The sequence below is a fragment of the Malaclemys terrapin genome, chromosome 13 (genome assembly GCF_027887155.1).
Source record: "Malaclemys terrapin pileata isolate rMalTer1 chromosome 13, rMalTer1.hap1, whole genome shotgun sequence".
Lineage (NCBI taxonomy): Eukaryota > Metazoa > Chordata > Testudines > Emydidae > Malaclemys > Malaclemys terrapin.
This window is the reverse complement of record NC_071517.1, coordinates 28071766-28092472: the sequence shown is the minus strand read 5'-3', so window position 1 is coordinate 28092472 and position 20707 is coordinate 28071766. Positions and strand designations below refer to the sequence as shown.

General features: G+C 52.0%; 1 protein-coding gene across 1 annotated transcript; it reads left to right on the top strand.

The window, feature by feature from the left end:
- The first annotated feature begins 8659 nt into the window (after positions 1-8659).
- LOC128848357 (E3 ubiquitin-protein ligase TRIM21-like) lies at positions 8660-16753 on the top strand. The gene is made up of 3 exons (XM_054048338.1): positions 8660-8817; positions 14010-14093; positions 16144-16753. The coding sequence occupies exons 1-3, from the start codon at positions 8769-8771 to the stop codon at positions 16299-16301; spliced, it is 291 nt and encodes a 96-aa protein (XP_053904313.1). The 5' UTR covers positions 8660-8768; the 3' UTR covers positions 16302-16753.
- The last annotated feature ends 3954 nt before the right edge of the window (positions 16754-20707 follow it).

Genomic DNA, 20707 nt, shown 5'->3' with positions numbered 1-20707 from the left:
TGCTGTTGCCAGAGTAGATATGGGGACAGAGTAGGCAACGAGGTTTGCTACAGGGATAGGTTCCTGGGTTGGTGTTTCTGTGGTGTGGTGTGTAGTTGAGTATTTGCTTCAGGTTGGGGGGTTGTCTGTAAGCGAGGACTGGCCTGCCTCCCAAGGTCTGTGAGAGTGAGGGATCATTTTCCAGGATAGGTTGTAGATCGTGGATAATGCGCTGGAGAGGTTTTAGCTGGGGGCTGTATGTGATGGCCAGTGGTGTTCTGTTATTGTCCTTGTTGGGCCTGTCCTGTAGTAGGTGATTTCTGGGTACCCATCTTGCTCTGTCAATCTGTTTCCTCACTTCCCCAGGTGGGTATTGTAGTTTTACGAATGCTTGATAAAGATCTTGTAGGTGTTTGTCTCTGTCTGAGGGGTTGGAGCAAATTCGGTTGTATCTTAGGGCTTGGCTGTAGACAATGGATCGTGTGATGTGTCTTGGATGGAAGCTGGAGGCATGTAGGTATGTATAGCGGTCAGTAGGTTTCCGGTATAGGGTGGTGTTTATGTGACCATCACTTATTTGTACTGTAGTGTCCAGGAAGTGGATCTCCTGTGTGGACTGGTCCAGGCTGAGGTTGATGGTGGGGTGGAAATTGTTGAAGTCCAGGTGGAATTCTTCAAGGGCCTCCTTTCCATGGGTCCATATGATGAAGATGTCATCAATGTAGCGCAAGTAGAGGAGGGGCACTAGGGGACGAGAGCTGAGGAAGCGTTGTTCTAAGTCAGCCATAAAAATGTTGGCATACTGTGGGGCCATGCGGGTACCCATAGCAGTGCCACTGACTTGAAGGTATAAGTTGTCCCCAAATCTGAAGTGGTTGTGGGTGAGGACAAAGTCACAAAGCTCAGCCACCTGGCTTGCTGTGGCCTCATCAGGGATACTGTTCCTGACAGCTTGTAGTCCATCCTCATGTGGAATATTGGTATAAAGTGCTTCTACATCCATGGTGGCCAGGATGGTGTTTTCAGGAAGAACATCAATGCATTGTAGTTTCCTCAGGACGTCGGTGGTGTCTCGAAGATAGCTGGGAGTGCTGGTAGCATAGGGTCTGAGGAGAGAGTCCAAATAGCCAGATAATCCTGCTGTCAGAGTGACAATGCCTGAGATGATGGTCCGTCCAGGGTTTCCGGGTTATCATATATGCCATCATGTGCCAGCAATGCCCCTCTGCCATGTACATTGGCCAAACCGGACAGTCCCTCCGCAAAAGAATAAATGGACACAAATCGGATATCAGGAATGGTAACATACACAAGCCAGTAAGTGAACACTTCAATCTCCCTGGTCATTCTATTACAGATTTAAAAGTCACTATCATTGAACAAAAAAACTTCAGAAACAGACTTCAAAGAGAAACAGCAGAACTAAAATTCATTTGCAAATTCAACACCATTAATCTGGGCTTGAATAGGGACTGGGAGTGGCTGGCTCACTACAGAAGCAGCTTTTCCTCTCCTGGAATTGACACCTCCTCATCTATTACTGGGAGTGGACTACATCCACCCTGATTGAATTGGCACTGTCAACACTGGTTCTCCACTTGTGAAGTAACTCCCTGCTCTCCATGTGTCAGTATATAATGCCTGCATCTGTAACTTTCACTCTATGCATCCGAAGAAGTGAGGTTTTTACTCACGAAAGCTTATGCCCAAATAAATCTGTTAGTCTTTAAGGTGCCACCAGACTCCTTGTTGTTTTCGCTAGACAAGGGACATGGGTTCCACAACCCAGTGAATTTAGAAGGGATAGGGACAGGTATTTATATCTGATGGTATGGGCCCTTTTGAGGGCCTGAAACACCAATTGTATCACCTTCTCTCTCTCCCTCCCTCCCCTGTTAAATGTCAGAGCTAACTTTGATTCCCTTAGGAGTCTAGTTACAGGCTGCTGAGCTGAATTCACTTTGGGCCAATAGTGCACCAGCAGTGGGGCTCCCCTACTCTGAGCTGAAATCACAAAAGAGCTAAAGTTACTAAGAGCTGAGATCACTGAGTGCTGTGATAACTAGTGGGGGAGCCTGAAGCTATATTGCTAAGCGGCTGGTGGAGCAGTTTGTGGAGATGGTGGGAGGAGCAGCGAGCACTTAACACCCTGCGTGCCCCCCCTTTTACTCTGGGGCTGCACTGACCAGGGACAGAGACTTTGGGGGTTGTTGGACTTTTGGGACTTTGGATGGTTGCTGGACCCAAGAGACTTTGGGGGTGTTGGACTTTGGGGTCTCTGGGTGATTTTTGGGTTGCTGGATTCAAGAACCAAAGGGAAAGGACACGGCCCAATTTGCTGGGCTGGGTCTTTTGCTCATGGTTTGTGTTAGGAATCCAGTTTGTGGTGTTTTTTCCAAGTTAATGTTGATGTCGTTTACTTCATGTTATTAAACATTTTCTGCTACACTCAGACTCTGTGCTTGCGAGAGGGGAAGTATTGCCTCTTAGAGGCGCCCAGGGGGTGGTATGTAATTGTCCCAGGTAACTGGATGGGGGCTCGAGCCGGTTTTGCATTGCGTTATTGAAACGGAACCCCTAGATACAGAACCCAGCCCTTGTTGCTGCCAACTTAGATGGGCAGAAGGGTTACGTGAAGTCTCCATGCCGAGCAAACAGGAAGTGGAATTTCAAAATTTCCTGGGCCTATAAAGAGGGAGGGCTGGATGCCTGTGTACCTGGGTGCAGGGCAGAGGAGTTTGAGCTGCTGACTAGAGCGGTCAGGATGGGCATTGTGGGACATCTCCTGGAGGCCATTTATGGTGACATAACCAAGCATGGTATCTACTCTAACAGTTTATTCATATAACTTTACTGCAAAAAGCTCTACGCCTCTCATTGAGGTGGTTTTATTTTGTTAGCAAAGCAGGAGAGTTTTGAAACCTGGCTTGTCGCCAAAACTGTGTAGTGTAGACAAGGCCTCAGTCTTCTGGCTCTGATGTCATTTCACAACACTTGGGCATTTGCCATCTGTCAGGGATCTTTTCTGGTCTTGGTGAATGCTAGGTCTTTCATTTATCAGTTTGTTCCAGTATCTCCTCTTCACACCCCAATCCCTCACTTTTATTTCCTGAAAAGAGCAGCTCAAGGACAGGCCTCTCCCCAACACACCCTGTGTGGTGAAAACTAATGCAAAGAAATCAGTACTGTCTCTCAGCATTGTCCTTGCCCTCCTCAATAGTTCCCTTTACCCCCTGCTGATCCAGGAGACCCATCGATTCTCTCACTGGATTCCAATAGACTGAAATAATTCTCTGGTATTTTTTTAATACTCTGCTAATTAAATTTTAGCCTCCTAATACCCATCATACACTTCACTGGATGCACTCAATGCTCCTTTCTCCTGACTTCACAGGCTTAATATTTTCTGTTTCCTGAAGGATCCCTGTTTTGCTCTAATAACCTCTTGAACCTGGTCAGGTGGCCAGAAGTAGTTCTCCTCTTGCTAATTCCATTGCCCAGGAGGTGCCATTCCATTCCATTTCATTGCCCAGGAGGTGCCAGTATCTGGCTGCTGATGTAGCCTCCAGGCTGAGTCTAAGGATTATAACTTCCCTGCTTTAAGATGTTTTTTACTCTCTTCTCTTCTGCACAATAATGTGATATTGACTCATTTCTCTTTGTTTTATTTTTAGAGACACTCCAGGCTGAGCTCAGTGTGACATTGTCTCCTGTTCAGCCTGCCTGTGTTCGGGGGTGTTTTCACCCCTCTGTCTGTGTATAGTTACAGGGTGGAGAATCTCCTAGCTCTACGCAGGTACTGTACATACCACTGATATTTTACCCATGGCGAGGCCCCAACTCCCTTGCGAGCTCGCTGCTCCTTTCCTCGTACAAAGAATGAAATTCATATGAAATTCAAAAGGCTGCAAACAGCAATTATCACTGAGGACAGATGGAAAGGGGCAGATACCCCAGGTTTATTGCAGCACAAAGGTGTGTTTCCTTTGAGAAAATGCTGATTCATGAGGAAATACTGGAGCCTAGTGTCAACTTTCTAGTACCTGAGTTCCGCAGGATGTACATTCTTATCTATCAATAATTTGCACTAAACTTCACAACAGCAATATTTCCATGGTCAGACAGAGCATTAGCCCACAATCTCCTTCTAGCGTAACATGACCAGCTAAGAGATATTCAGTTTCCCCATGTATTTGGGGCGAGGAAGGCCCCGTCCCCGCTGCAAGGGCAGACATGTTTTTATAATAAGTTTGTGACACTCCCCTGACCCACTTACAACAAATTGTGCTGACACGGTAGCTTTTCCGCCTCACAGCTGTGGCTGAACTATGTTTGTGTGTTTGCACCCAGTGCGCTGCCTGCCTCAGTGTGTGTGTGTGTGTGTGTGTGTGTGTGTGTGTGTGTGTGTGCGCGCACGCGCACCTGTGCTGGTGCATTCTGGGAGCATCTGGGCAGCTCCATCAGGAATTAAGTGAGCTCAGGGGATGTGCACACACATTGTAACACCACTGGCCCAGGGGTTCATGCACTCCGGTATCCTATCACATAGAGTTGAGAGGGAGGAGGCTGTCCAGAACAGTTACACAAACATTGTCAGGGAGTCCTGTTAGGGTAGCCACCTCAGAGTTGTAAAAAATTGGGACATCTGCCTGCTTCATGTACACCATCTACCCCCCATCAAGGGTACTGTGTCCCCCTCCCATCCCTGGGAGAAGGCACCAGTCCGTGCAAGCTCCTACTCCTGGTGCTGCCACAGGCACCAACCTTGCCAAGCAGGACATGGTGCCAGATCTACCCTGCTCACACCTGGTGGTGACCCATAGCTGGTACTTGCATGGTAGTGATTGGGCCCTGCGATCCCCATCTCCCACTTGGTGCCCCTGAGCTGCACCAAGACATGGCTTGTACCATGGCTCCTAGACACTCAGGACTCAGAGCTACTTGTACACAGGCACAGGCATCCTGCAGCTCCCCTGCTACAACCACTGACAAAACCCAACATTTGTAATGTCATGAGGAGACTTACAGATTTCCCAGGACAGCAACCTGGAAAAATGGACAATCATGGGAAAACCTGGACAGGTGGCAACCCTAGGTCCTGTCCACACAGCACAGTAACACCCAGTGCTTAATTTGTAATGAAAGAGGTGCCAGGGCTCAACTGACACAACAAGCCTAGAGGTGCTGGGGCCCAGTCCTGGAAAGCCCTGGCACAAATTAAGCACTGGTAACACCCAGTTGATCTGGTTACAGTCAGCCAGCCACATGCCAGTCCAGTCCCCAGGCAGGGACAGTGAGCTGCCAGCTGCTATGGTCACAAACAGTTTAAACCCACCAGGTACCATTCACCATGCTAAGAGACACCAGGGCCCTCAGCCCAGCCCCAGAAACAGCTGTAACATGGAATCATAGAACTGTGGGGTGGAAAGGGGCCTCGAGGAGCTATCTAGTCCAGGCCCCTGCATTGGAACAGGGCCTAGACCAGCCCTGACAGGGGTTTGTCCAACCTGCTTTTACAAACCCCCAGTGATGGGGATTCCAGAACCTCCCTTGGAGCCTGATCCAGAGCGTCACTGCCCTGAGAATGAGAAATCTCCAGCTTAAATCTCCCTTGCAGCAGATTGCACCCATCACGCCTTAGAGAGGCCCTTGCCTTGCCTGCTGGGGTCACTGAGAATTGCTGGTAACACCACTGACTGTCTGTGGAGGGAGGGGGACCATCTAGCTCGGGGGGCGGGAGCGAGGGGAGCTGGGGACTTTCACTCCCCAGCCACTGATCTCAGCCCAGGCTCAGAGTCCGGTTCCCAGCAGACAGGAGCTCACATCATAACTCACATTAATGGCACCCGCCATCTCCACAGGGAGGTCAAGGCCTGAACGGGGCACAGGGATGGTCCCTCCCGAGGGAGAGGTTCTGGCAGGGGTCAGGGCTGAGCCATGTTGGCAGGACAGTGGGGGGCTTGTGGCTGCTGTGACATCCTCGTACACTCAATACACAGAGCTCCAGCAGCCAGGGTGTAAATCCCACTCGTACCACCAGCACTGAACTCACTGACACTGCCCCAAGTTCCCCGCTCCTCCCGGGCTCGGGGGGAGGGGGGGAGTACCAGCCCTGGCCCCTGATCCCAGGAGCACATCTGTGTATTTGCTGGGTGCACACAGCTCTCCGGGTGGAGACACTTTCATGCTCACACAGGAATCTGTGCAGGGAGACCGCACTGCCCAGGAGGCCGAGGGCTCTCACTCCCCTTCCCGGGGGGTGAAGGGAGGCACCCTGGGACTGCTGTTCCCTGTCCCAGGAATGGGGTGAAGGGGACATGGTCACAGACAAAGTCCCCTTGTACACTGTGAGGGGCAGACCTGGCTCTCCCAGCAGGTGCAGCCTGTCAGAACCGCGAGGGCAGGGAGACCTGGGCCAGGAGCAGAAACATTGTCAGATCTCAGGGTTCAAGATTTAATCCCCCTGTGTGATGTGGGGCAGGAATTGGAATGTGGGTCTCCCCCCTTCAGGAGAGGGCTGGAACTACTGGGCTCCGGGTGTCTGATGTGGGGCTCCCTCAGTCTCTTCTGCTGAAGGTGTCCCCCTGTATGTAAACACTGCCATGGGCACTGGGTCAGAGCGTGGGAATGAGAATGACTCTGCAGCCCAGTGGGTCGGGCCCCCACCCGGGAGCCCAGAGTCCAGCTCCCCTGCTCCAATGACCCTGTAATTAATTATCCATAACCTAGGGTTACCATATCTCATAAATAAAAAAAGAGGACCCTCCACGGGCCATGGCCCCGCCCATTTCCCCACCCCTAGCCCCGCCCCAACTCCGCCCCTTCCCCACCCTAACTCCGCCCCCTCCTCCCTCCCACTCCCAGCCAGGGGGAAAGGGCTGCCCCAGTGCTACCAGCTTCATGGTTTCCCGGGCAGCCCCCAGACCCTGCGCCCCCAGCCGGCGCTTCCCCAGCGCAGCTGGAGCCCAGGAGGGGAAGCGCCCAGCCAGGGGCGCAGGGTCTGGAGGCTGCCCAGCAAACCGTGAAGCCGGTAGCGCTCGGGCTTTGGGCAGCCCCTATGCCTCCGGACCCTGCGCCCCCAGCCGGGCACTTCCCCTCCGGGGCTCCGGCGGCTCTACGTAACTTACACTGTATAAGTTACACAGAGCCGAAGAGGAGCAGAGCCCCCGCAGCTGGAGGCTCTGCTCCTCTTAGGCTCTAAGAGCCGGGCTGCCCCAGCGCTACCAGCTTCGGGCAGCCCCCGTGCCTCTGGACCCTGCGCCGCCGGAGCCCGGGAGGGGAAGTGCCCGGCTGGGGGCACAGGGTCCGGAGGCAAGGGGGCTGCCCGAAGCCGGTAGCTCTCGGGCAGCCCGGTTCTTAAACAGAGCCTCCAGCGGCTGGGGCTCTGTGTAACTGACACTGTGTCAGTTACACAGAGCCCCGGGGGCTGGAGGCTTTTCTCCTCTTTGGCTCTGTGTAACTGACACTGTGTCAGTTACACAGAGCCCCGGGGGCTGGAGGCTCCAGCCGCCGCGGCTCTGTTTAAGAGCCGGGCTGCCCGAGCGCTACCGGCTTCGGGCAGCCCCGGTGCCTCCAGACCCTGCGCCCCCAGCCCGGCACTTCCCCTCCCGGGCTCCGGCGGCGCAGGGTCTCGAGTTCTTGGGCAGCCCGGCTCTTAAACAGAGCCTCCAGCGGCTGGGGCTCTGTGTAACTGACACTGTGTCAGAGCCTCCAGTGGCTGGAGGCTCCAGCCGCCGCGGCTCTGCTCCTCCCCGACTCTTCGGCTCTGTTTAAGAGCCGGGCTGCCCAAGCGCTACCGGCTTCGGGCAGCCCCCGTGCCTCCGGACCCTGCGCCCCCAGCCGGGTACTTCCCCTCCCGGGCTCCAGCGGTGCAGGGTCTGGAGGCACGGGGCTGCCCGAAGCCGGTAGCGTTCAGGCAGCCCGGCTCTTAAACAGAGCCAAAGAGTCGGGGAGGAGCAGAGCCGCCATTTTCCCGGACATGTTCGGCTTTTTGGCAATCCCCCCCAGACGGGGGTTTGACTGCCGAAAAGCTGGACATGTCCGGGAAAAAGAGGACGTATGGTAACCCTACATAACCCCAGTGAGGGGAGGGGTTACGGCCCCTGGCACAGCAATGTCTTAGGCATAGGTGCAATGCAAACACCTAGTGCAAACGTGCTGGCAGATGTGAACTAGGACTGGCACCCAGTGCAGCTTATCTCAGATGGAGGGGGCAGGAAATGGGGAAATACCCCCTCCCCTCTCTTCCCCACTGCCCCGGTCTCATTAGCAACAGTTCCTGTTCCCCCCAGGACTCAGTTACACCCTCCAGCATCCCCCACTGCCCATCCCCCACCCACTGAGCCCAGACCAGACACACTGCCCGTGTCCTGGGGAGGGACTGGGCTCGGCGAGAAGAGGGGCTGGCTGTGGGGTTTGCCTGGAAGAAAGGGGATGCCTGTGGGGCTGGTCAGCATGGAAAGTCCCAGCTGTGTCCCCTAGGGCAGTGTGTGTGGGGACAGCACTGACCTGATCTTAGCAAGAAAATAGCAACGCAGATTCCCACTACCCTGGACTCCTGGCACCCACCCTGTGGTGTTTAGATGCTGCATGTGATTATTAGAACTGAGAGCTCTGGCTGTTGGGAGTCTGAAAGGACAGGAAACAGGAAAGAGGGGGAGGAGTTTAGGAGGCTGGGAGAGTTACAGAGTGTGCAGCTACAGCTTGGAAAAGAGATTTCCGCTGTAAATAAAGTTCTGTTGATGTTTGTTAATACCTTGCCTGGTTGATACAATATTTTGGCGACGAGGATGGGTCTTCTGCCTCTGAACCCACCTGCACCCTTTCTGCAATGCCCAGGTGAGCCTCCAATTACTTTTACTGTCTGGATCCATATGTTTGAGACTTATCTGCTTGCAATCAGTGCTATAGAGATTTCTGAAGTAAGAAAGCGTGCTCTGCTAATCCACTGCCTTGGAGCAGAAGGGCAGCATATATTTTACACTTTTCCCCTTGCAGATGATAAATATGAGACTGCACTCACTGCATTAACGAACTTTTTTGTGCCAAAAGTGAATGTAGTAGCTAATCGCTACAGATTTCGCCAGCGTGAGCAGAAACCAGGGGAGACTATAATGCAGTATATTGCTTCCTTGAGGAGTCTGATTGTAATTTGTGACTTTGGGAATATGGCAGATGAGATGATTAGAGAGCAGCTCATTGAGAAAACAACCGTGCTTCGTGTAAAAGAACGCTTACTTCTAGAACCACAACTTACACTAGAAAAAAGCAATAACCATTGCTACTCAGATTGAGTCAGCTACAGCTGAAGCCAAAATAATGAGCAAGGGTACAGGAGGCCCAGTCCAGGCTGTGACTCCTTTGCAGAAAAGTTCACTATCACTGCAGACAAACAATTGCAAAAGGGAAACTAATGAAAAGCCACTGAATCAGCAAATGCAAAATACAGTAAAAGCATGCTTTCGCTGTGGATCCCCACAACATCTTGTAAGCTACACAGGATGTCCAGCAAAAGTAGCTCAGTGCAATCATTGCAAAAAGATTGGGCATTTTGCTAAAGTATGTCGCAGTAGCCAGTTCAATCAACAGGTGCATGCAGTTACAATACCAGATGTTATTGTGCTGAGTGTAGACAAAATCACTACTGCACATATTCCAGAACAGATAAAGTGCACTGTAAATATTTCTGCCATACCCTCAGGCAAATCACACTCTATTCAGCTAATGTTGGACACTGGCTCAGCAGTGTCTATACTACCTGATTCCATCTATTTGCGTTACTTTAAAGATGTGCCTCTTACTGAACCCAAACTTCACTTGGTATGCTATTTGAAAAATCATATTCCAGTACACGGCTGCCTGCCAGCAATAGTTACTTTTGGTGATTGCTGTGTAACTGCGGAGTTCTACATTGTCCACAAAGGCACTCCTATCCTTGGCAGAGATTTATTAGCTGCTTTAAATCTCAGGGTAGTCAATGGACGAATTGATCTTCCTCAGCAAAGCACTCTTGTGGTACACACACCAGTTTCAGCTGGGACCTAACTCCAGGTTGAGGAGAAACTCGGCTGTGCTTATGGGTTTCTGCATAAAGTTAAAATGCGGAATAATGTGATGCCTGTACGACAGAAATTACGGCGCTTACCATTTTCAGTCAGGGAAGCTGTTTCAGAGGAACTTAGAAAACTTGTTCAAAAGGGTATTATTGAAGAGATTAATTCCTCAGAATGGGTTTCACCTATAGTAGTGACGCAGAAGAAGGGTGGAGACATTCGCCTTTGTGTGGACTTAAGGGAGCCAAATAAAGCTATTGTGATTGACAGCCATCCTCTTCCTCACATAGAAGAAGTATTTGCAGAACTCCGTGGAGCAAAGATGTTTTCTACTCTTGATTTGCAGAGCGCATATCACCAGGTTATGTTGCATGAAGATAGCAGAGACCTCATAGCATTTATTACACGTCAGGGACTATTTCGTTTTAAACGTGTTCCATAAGGTCTCGCATCAGCCCCAAGTGCCTTCCAAAAAATGATGTAATTGATTCTGAAGAATCAACATGTACTTCATTGCTATTTGGATGTTATTATTGTGTTTGGAAATACTACTGAGGAGCATGACAAAAACCTGCAGTCTGTACTAAACTGCATCAGCAAAGCAGGCCTCAAGCTTAATAGTCCAAATGCAAATTTAGACAAACTGAACTCTCCTTTCTGGGGCATACAGTTTCACAGGCTGGACTAAAACCTGATCCAGTTCATATCCTGACAATTTCAAATGCTCCTCCTCCAATAGATTTGCAAACCTTACGTTCCTTCTTGGGTCTTACCTCCTGGTATGCAAAATTCATTCCCAATTATGCTTCTGTCATTAAACCGTTACGACAATTACTATGGAGAAGTTCAACCTTAGTGTGGACAATGGATGCACAAGCTAGTTTCGAAAGGGTGAAAGACTTGATTGTACATAGTCCAGTACTTGCACTATTCAGTCCCGCATTGCCCACAATTGTAACTACTGATGCTTCTGATTATGGACTTGGGGCTGTCCACACACAACTTCATGAGGACAACACAGAGAGGACTGTTTGCTTCAAAGACACTAAGTAATACTGAGAAAAAATATTCTACAGTTGAAAAAGAAGCACTTGCTTGTGTCTGGGCTACTGAAAAATGGAGAACTTACGTGTGGGGCCGCACGTTCAAGTTGTGCACAGACCACAGCCCTTTGACAACGTTGCTAACCACGAAAGAACTGGGAAGAGCAGGATATCATATTGCTAGATGGTCGCAAGACTACTCTCTTTCAATTATGAACTGGAATATAAGCCTGGAAACGAAAATGTGGTAGCTGATTGCCTTTCTCGCCTGCCTTTGCCTTCACCAGATGGTCCACCGGAGGATGAGGATGTAGTAGTTGCACTTATTACAAGCACTCTTACTGCAGTTACAAGAGAACAATTTCAAGCTGCTTGTTCAGCGTGTCCAATTCAACAAAAATTACGGGAATTTCTAACAAAGAGATGGCCCAGTAACCCTAAAAACCTTGACCCAGTTTTGCTGCCTTATTTTAGAGTTTGGGATGAACTTTCTTTGCTCGATAGCTGTGTGCTACGAGGTACCCACAGGCTACTTGTGCCGGAAGAATTACAGTCGAAACTCATATACCTGGCACACGATACTCATCAAGGAATTGTCAGAACCAAACAACGACTACGGGATCTGTATTGGTGGCCAGGGATGGACTCTCAAACTGAAGCACTCATAAAATCCTGTGTCACTTGCCAAATGCATGACAAGACAGCAGTGACATGTACCCCTTCATTACAGCCTGTTCCTCTTCCTGAATCTGCATGGGAAAAAGTGGTGATTGACATTGTAGGACCCTTTGATACTGCTCCAATTGACTGTCATTATGCCATCACTTTAATAGACTATTTCAGCAAATGGCTTGAGGTAGCGTTTACATCGCAAATTTCTTCTGCTACAGTAATTAAGTTCCTCTCTTCAGTTTTTAGCCGGGAAGGTAACCCCAAAGAACTGGTTTCAGATAATGGTAGTCAATTTACTTCCCTGGAGTTTGAAACTTTTCTAGCAGAGAGGAACATTTTACACAGGAGGTCATCCTTATATTACCCTCAAGCCAATGGGGAAATCGAACAGTTTAACAGAAGTTTGAAAGAGAGTTTGCAAACAGCTAAACTGGAAGGGCGGTTGTGGATACCCTTCACTACTGATTTCTTGCAAGCATACCAGGCTACATGACATGCCACAATGCAAAGATCACCCGCAGAGTTACTGCATGGGAAACAGCTGAATACTAAACTGAACATTGCTGGATTGTTAAAAGCATGACCTGATGCCCCAAACAAGGATGATGTGAGAAAGACAGTTGAACAGAACCAAGCAAAGTCTAAGGCTTTCACAGACAAATGGAGGGGTGCTAAGGAACCAAAGTTTGAGTGCGGTTCCTTTGTTAGAATACAAAAACCTGGAATCTTACACAAAGGGGACCATAAATTCACAGCTCCTCTTAAAATCATAGAGAAGAAGGGACTTTACACCTATCGACTTTCTGATGGGCAGGTATGGAATGTTTCTTATCTTGCACCTGCCTATGCACCAAGAGGAGATTATGCCAACACCCAGTCTGCATTGGATGACTTCACAGTAGAACCAACACAACAAGACATAGCACTGGAACCGGGGCTTGAGAGACGGCCTGTCAGACTCAGATGACCACCTGCCTGAACTAAAGACTATGTTATGTAGTATCTACAGTGTTTTTTGTGTAATATTCTTGCCAACAGTATAGTGTCTTGTTTCATATTTGTTCCTGTGGTTAGAACAACAATGTTTATTTTAATTTGGAAAGTTTCTTAAGAGAGGAGGGAATGTCGTGTTTAGATGCTGCATGTGATTATTAGAACTGGGAGCACTGGCTGTTGGGAGTCTGAAAGAACAGGAAACAGGAAGGAGGGGGAGGAGTTGAGGAGGCTGGGAGAGTTACAGAATGTGCAGCTATAGCTTGAAAAAGAGATTTCCACCGTAAATAAAGTTCTGTTGAAGTTTCTTAATACCTTGCCTGGTTGATACAACACACCCCTGCCCTCACAACCTCTGTCCCCTGCCTCTATTCTCCCACCCAGTCTCCTGGCTCCTGTCCCTCCTCTCACTCCCCCTCTGCCCCACTGTTGCCTGCCTCTCTGCTCACCCCCCATTGTCCCCTGGGTCCCACAAGTCCTTTCCCCCCCATTCCCCTGGAGATCACACCTTCCCTTGCTCCTCAGCGGCTGCCCCTCCCCTTGTCCATGCTCTGCCACCCACCCATCCCCTCACCTTCCATCTGCCCTGCTCCTGACACAGCTCCCCTGATAATCTGCCCGGTCCCAGATGTCCCCTCTGAATAATGAGCAGCCATTAGGCATAGGCATAGTTTGACATATATATTTTGGGAGGCAGGGCCTGGCAAGGCTCAGGCCAGCTCTGTATTGCGGGGCCCAGGGAGGGAGCGCCAACTCCACCCCCACCCCTTGACTTGCCTCACCAGGTCACCTCTGCTAGAGCCTGCTCTTTTCTTTACTCCATCAGTCCCCTGAAGCACACCCCTCCCCTGACCCCTTTCTGCCATCTGCCACATGCTCCGTCCCTAACCCCCACTTCCCCCAAGGCACCCTGCCCCTTCTCTCACCTGTACTCTACCCCCCTGGCTCCCACCCCTTCCCTGACTCACTCTGCCCCAAACTATGAACACCCTCCCCTCATCCCCTGTAAGGATTTTTAGGGGGCCGATCTGACTAGAAAATTTCGGGGAGCCTTACAGTTTACCTCCCACTGAGTTCCCCCTTAAGCCCATCTGTCATAGCTGAAAGAAAGAAACTATCACACGAATATGATCCCACAACAAATTTTATTTACTAAAGGAGAGGGAAGGAAGGGAAGGGGGAATGGATTAAAGCTCTGGAGATTTGGAACAGAAACAAGCACATGCATTCACACTTAATACGTTAAAGGTGTTGTTCTACCTTTTTCCAGGTACTAGCGATGTAGAGGCTGCAGACTCTGGATCGACGAGATCGACGGTGGACACCAGCGGTGGATCACAGGCACCAAGGACAGGTAGGTGACCCTATCTTCAACCCCACCCTATCCCACTTTGCGTCATCTATGAGTGGAAGTCTGAGCTGACTAATCGGACTGAGTCCGCGCATGCAGGTCTGCTTCCCTAAAAGAAAATAACAAATCAACCCAGAACGTTTACTGAGTGGCTACTGCAGGCCAGTAACCAGTGTGGAAGAGTGTACCACACCACAGAGAGAGAGCATTGGACACTTGAGCCCCCAACAACTCGAGAGCCCTTGGCCCCTCCCCTCATCTGGCTTTATAGGGACCCATTGCTTAGCAACCACAGGTTCCCGCTTCTCCACTTTCCCGCCTTTTCTTGGCGTAGGGGAACACGAACCTAACACAACATGGAGGTTACCTTGTCCTTTTCCAAATCACAATGGCCTCCTAATACACAAAACTTAAACTCAACTTTGTATATGTATTGGTGTTAATAATTTGGCAAGATTAAACAAGGTTTAACTAACACCCCCTTGGCCCTGCCAACACCTGACCCTCACCTATTAGTGCCAGTGCCCAACCCTCCCCAGCACTCCAGTGCCTGCCCTCCTCTCACTCCCTGCCCCTCCTTACACATTCTTCTCCCATCCCCTTTGCTCTCCCAGCATCAGCCTGTCATCCCACCCCTCACTCTGCTGTCCCGACTCCCTCTTGCCCTCTCTGGGGCCTGCTTTCCCTTGCCCCTCTACTGACACCTGCCCATCCCCACCATCTCCTGCCCTTCCCCTGCCTCCCCAACTGCCCCTTCTCTCTTCACAGTTAGAAGGGTCCCTGACTCCCCTTAAAGAGCAAAAGCCTCACAACACAGCAATTAACAGGGGTGCAGGTTGTGACGTTGTGCAGTCTATATGGTTTTATAAAAATATAAGTGAATATAATGTAACTGGGATATGCTTCATGCAAAAGGTCTCTTGTAAGGTATCATTACAAAGCTCATAATCTACTGAGTGTGATCACCCTATTTGTAGAAATGTACCACTCTTGTATCTAAAACTAGAAATATAAAACATAACTCTGAGGGCCTATTGTAATTATGTAAAGTGTGGGCCATTAAGGATGGTTTGGAATCTTGATGACTCCCATTGTCTGCAGATGGCTGTATTTACCTGTGAGTCTTCGTTGTATATGTGTGTGCTGGCAAGTGAGTAATGAAGTCTTGCAGTGACATGTGATTATGTCACCTGAACTGGAATCCATCTTTAACCTGGTGCTTTTCCAGTCAGGGAGGGGGGTGGAAACCCAGAGGGACAAAGGGTTTCCGCCTTATGCAAAAGATATATAAAGGGGTGGAACAGAACAAAGGGGAGAGAGGAGCCATCATGAAGAATCCCCTAGCTATCACCTGAGCTGCATTAAGAGCTGTACCAGGGGAAAGAATTGTGCCCAGGCCTGGAAGGTGTCCAGTCTGAGAAAAAACTTACTGAAGCATCTCTGAGGGTGAGATTATCTGTATTCAGTTTGATTAGGCATAGATTTGCGCATTTTATTTTATTTTGCTTGGTGACTTACTTTGTTCTGTCTGTTACTACTTGGAACCACTTAAATCCTACTGTCTGTATTTAATAAAATCACTTTTTATTTAGTAATTTACTCAGAGTATGTATTAATACCTGGGGGAGCAAACAACTGTGCATATCTCTCTATCAGTGTTATAGAGGGTGAACAATTTATGAGTTTGCCCTGCATAAGCCTTATGCAGGGTAAAACGAATTTATCTGGGTTTAGACCCCATTGGGAGTTGGGCATCTGAGTGCTAAAGACAAGCACACTACTGTGAGCTGTTTTCAGGTAAACTTGCAGCTTTGGGACAAGTGATTCAGACCCTGGGTCTGTGTCTGGAGCCAGACGGGAGTGTCTGGCTCAGCAAGACAGGGTACTGGAGTCCTGAGCTGGCAGGGAAAACAGAAGCGGGAGTAGTCTTTGCACATCGGGTGGCAGCTCCCAAGGGGGTTTCTGTGATCCAACCCGTCATACAGGTTAATTTCCCTTTGATCCCAATGACCAGCCCCCGTCCCCAGCAATGACTTTGTGACTCTATCCCCAGTGGACGTGATTCTGGATCCAAACACGGCTCATCCCAAACTCGTCCTGTCTGAGGATCAGAAAAGTGTGAGACATGGAGACACACAACAGGATCTGCCTGTCACGGAGTATTGGGGGACTCAGGGCCCTGCACCCCCGGCTTCCTGCGATTCACCATGACTCTCAGCCAGCCAGTAAAGCAGAAGGTTTATTTGGATGACAGGAATACAGTCCAAGACAGGTCTTGCAGGCACAGACAACAGGGACCCCCTCAGTTAGGTCCATCTTGGGGTCCCCGGGCATCCAAGCCCAGCCCCCCTTGGGAGGTCAGAGCCATCTATGCCCCCCAGCCCTCTCTCCCTGCCTGCTTCCAGCACTCTGCTTTCAGCGACCCCTCCCACAGCCTTTGTTCAGTTTCCCGGGCTAAGGAGTCGCCTCCCCTTCAACCCCTTCCTGGGTTCTCATGTTACACACTCAGGTATGCGCCCTCGGGCGCCCTCGGGCAGATCCCATCCTGCAATGCAGACTATCCCAGAACACTCCCCTGTCAGCATTCACAGACCACCATGAGAACAGGCCCAGTTCGTCACATCTCTCCCCCCTTCGAGACCGAACTGAGCAGGGTCACTTTAGCCAGTGACCCGGGGAAGTTCGAACCTACCCCCGTTCCCATGGATGCCCCCGCATCCCTCCCATTCCTTGGTGAGAATTACACCAGGCCCCTCCAGTTTCACGCCCCCCCTTAGGTCGGGGGAGCTTGATGGCACTCGCAGTTCGCATGTGGGAAGGTTTATGCGGCCTGCGCCCTTTTCCCACCCCCATACCTCTGGGGTTCCAACTGGGCTGTGGTCTTCTCCCAGCGCTCCAGTCTGGAGGTCTGTGCTTTGGGCTCTCTTGGTTCAGAGCCGCCCTTTTAACCTTGGCCACCCTCTGGAAAGGATCCTTTATGCTGGGCAAGGGTCCTAAAGCTGTTTTCCCCTTGTCCCAGGCCTTCCTCCCCCTCTGACAGGGGTCACAGGATCCGCAGTACTGTCGGACAGTAACAAAGACCCCAGGCCAGTAAAAGCTCCGTAGCAGCCTCTGCTGGGTACGCCAGGTTCCCTGGTGCCCTGCGAGGGGAATGTCATGGGCCCGGCACAGCAGCTGGCGGCGATACTTCTGGGGTACCACCAGCTGCCTCCTGATCCCCCCTGACTCCATTTTCCCTGGGGGAGCCCATTCTCGGTACAGGAACCCCTTCTCCCACAGGAACCTTTTCCGGCCACCTCGTCCCATGGTCTGTACCGCATTGAGGTCGGCTAGGTCCCTTATCTTCCGCAAGGAGGGATCTCTCTGTAACTCGGCCTGGAACTCAGCAGCTGGGACAGGGATGGCCACCTGCTCTTTCTCGCCCGCTGGGTCCGAAGCTGCAGCCTCCCTGAGCCGCGTCCCTGGGCGTTCCCTCCCCACCAGCTTAGGGTCCCGCGCCTCAGGCAAAGCACCCCCCCCAAGGCCAGGGGGCAGTGCCCCTTGCCGGCTCTGACCGCGGGTCACAACTAAGGCGGTCTGGGGGCTGCTTGGCCAGTCCTCTAGGTCCCCCCCCATCAATACCTCGGTGGGCAAATGGTGGTGCACTCCCACGTCCTTGGGGCCCTCCTTGGCCCCCCATTTCAGGTGTACCCTCGCTACGGGAACCTTGAATGGGGTCCCGCCCACCCCGGTCAGGGTCAGGAAGGTGTTGGGCACCACCCGATCTGGGGCCACCACCTCGGGCTGGGCCAGTGTCACCTCTGCGCCCGTGTCCCAGTAACCATAAACTTTCTTCCCCTCCACCTCCAGGGGAACAAGGCACTCGCTCCGCAGGGACAGCCCCGCGCCAACCCTGTAAACGGAGAACTTTGAATCCGGAGCATCTGGCCCCCCAGAGAAGCTAGCCTGGGGCTCTCCTCCCTCCTTAGCAGGTGGTACTCTGCCAGCCCCCCTTCCCTGGGAATGCTGCCTCTCGCCGGGCTGGGTCTCTACCCAGTCAACCCTCTGTGGGTTCGGCCTGCTCAGTCTGTCCCTGAGCCTGGGGCACTGGGCCCGTATGTGGCCCTTTTGGCCACAGTGGTAGCAGCCCATGTCCCGTGGGTCCCCTTGAGTGGGTCGGATGGTCCTGATGCCGGATGTTCCCCTCTGATGGGGTTTTTCTGTATTTTCCCACGGGGAGGTCCCATGGTGACTCTCTCTCTGCGTTGTGGTGGGATTGCTCCTTTGGGACTCCTCCCTTTTATCTCCTGACCGGCTCTTTACGAACTCATCGGCCAGCCGGCCTGCCTGTCGCGGGTTCTCTGGCTTTCTGTCCACCAACCACAGCCTCAGGTCAGATGGGCACCGCTCATACAGTTGCTCCAGTACCAGCAGTTTGACCAGGTCCTCCTTCGTCTGGGCCCCATCAGCCCACTTGCTGGCGTATCCTTCCATGCGGGCGGCTAGTTGCAGATATGAGATCTCAGGGGTTTTATCCTGATTCCGGAACCTTTCCCGGTACATCTCAGGAGTCAGCCCAAACTCCCGTAGCAGGGCCTTTTTGAATAGCTCGTAGTCCCCTTTCTCTGCCTCTTCCAGTTGGCGGTACAATGCCACGGCTTTGGGGTCCAGTAAGGGGGTAAGGACCCGGAGTCTGTCCGCGGGATCAACCTGGTGCAGCTCGCAGGCCGTCTCAAAGGCCTCCAGGAAGTCATCCATGTCCTCCCCCTCCTTGTATGGGGCCATGATGCACTTATCAAAGCTCCGTGCAGTCCTGGGTCCCCCCTCACTCACCGCAGCCGGGGGTTCGCTGCCCCTCAGTCTCGCCAGTTCCAGTTCACGCTGATGCTGTCTCTCATTCTCCTGTCTCTGTCTCTCTTTCTCCTCCCGTTCATGCTGTCTCTGTCTCTCTTCACGCTGATGCTGTCTCTCTTTCTCCTCCCGTTCACGCTGATGCTGTCTCTCTTTCTCCTCCCGTTCATGCTGACGCTGTCTCTCTTCATGCTGTCTCTGTTGTTCACGATCCTCCAGCTCCCTCAGTTTTAGCTCTTTCTCCCATTCCAGCCAATTCCGCTCCCCGGATGCCGAACGCCGCCGGGAGGATCCTCTGCTGGCCGGCGAGCTTCGCCGGGGGGACCCCCTGCTGGCCGGGGGGGTCACGGCGCCCTCGGTATTTGCTGGGCTCCTCCCCACCCTTCCCCTAGGCATAGGAAGGAGGGGTCTCGGGAAGCCCTCAGCAGCCGGCTGACCACTCCCAGCTGGGACAGACACTGGTGCCTGCGCTGCATTTGCCAGGCTGCTTCCCTGAGACACAGGGATCAGTTCATTCGCGCGATCTTCCGCCTCCAGCTGGGCAATGAGCTGTTCTTTGGTGAGCCTCCCAATGCGCAGCCGCCTCTGCTTGCACAGCTCCACCAGGTCGCTCTTAAGCCGCTTGGCATACATCTTCCTGCTGGCCACTCACCGGCCTGTGTGCTCACAGCTCCCCACAGTTCCCAGGGGGCCCCCCTAGTGTGCCAGCCCTTCTCGAGGTCACCGCCTCTCTGCCAGGGTCGAGCTGCAGACTCCTCCGCCCCTGGGACCACTCGCTGCGATCCCCCCGGGGGACCCTGTTACTGCAAAAGTCCTTCTCGCTGGTCACACACTCCCAGGGGTAATAACCGTCTCTCTCTCACTCTTCAGCACGCCTGGTCCCCGTCAATCCCCCTTCGTTTTACTGCTCCCCAGTCACTTACTGCAGGAAGCGCCGTCCACGGGGTGCAGTAGATCCCGCCGCTGCCACCAGTTGTCACGGAGTATTGGGGGACTCAGGGCCCTGCACCCCCGGCTTCTTGCGATTCACCATGACTCTCAGCCAGCCAGTAAAGCAGAAGGTTTATTTGGATGACAGGAATACAGTCCAAGACAGGTCTTGCAGGCACAGACAACAGGGACCCCCTCAGTTAGGTCCATCTTGGGGTCCCCGGGCATCCAAGCCCAGCCCCCCTTGGGAGGTCAGAGCCATCTATGCCCCCCAGCCCTCTCTCCCTGCCTGCTTCCAGCACTCTGCTTTCAGCGACCCCTCCCACAGCCTTTGTTCAGTTTCCCGGGCTAAGGAGTCGCCTCCCCTTCAACCCCTTCCTGGGTTCTCATGTTACACACTCAGGTATGCGCCCTCGGGCGCCCTCGGGCAGATCCCATCCTGCAATGCAGACTATCCCAGAACACTCCCCTGTCAGCATTCACAGACCACCGTGAGAACAGGCCCAGTTCGTCACACTGCCCAACAATCCTGAGAGATTTGATGCTTATCCCATTGTCTTGGGCATTGAGGGATTCATGGGTGGGAGGTGTTACTGGGAGGTGGAGGTGGGAGGTGTTACTGGGAGGTGGAGGTGGGAGACAAAACAAAATGGATTCTGGGGGTTTGCAGTGAATCTGGGAGTAGAAAAAGGCCAAATTACCTATCCACTAAAAATGGATACTGGACAGTGTGGCTGTACGATAGGGAATATGAAGCTGACACCTCCCCTCCAACTCCATCCCCGTGAGTGTCAGGCCCATGCGGGTGGGGATTTTCCTGGACTATGAGGCAGGCGAGGTGTTATTTTACAATGTGA

What these genes read in the sequence shown, in the direction of transcription:
- LOC128848357 (XM_054048338.1), top strand. Translation starts at nt 8,769, where the DNA reads ATGGGTCTTCTGCCTCTGAACCCACCTGCACCCTTTCTGCAATGCCCA. An exon ending in ACCCTTTCTGCAATGCCCAG is followed by an intron (nt 8,818 to 14,009) that starts GTGAGCCTCCAA and finishes ACCTTTTTCCAG; the next exon opens with GTACTAGCGATGTAGAGGCT. An exon ending in ATCACAGGCACCAAGGACAG is followed by an intron (nt 14,094 to 16,143) that starts GTAGGTGACCCT and finishes CTCTATCCCCAG; the next exon opens with TGGACGTGATTCTGGATCCA.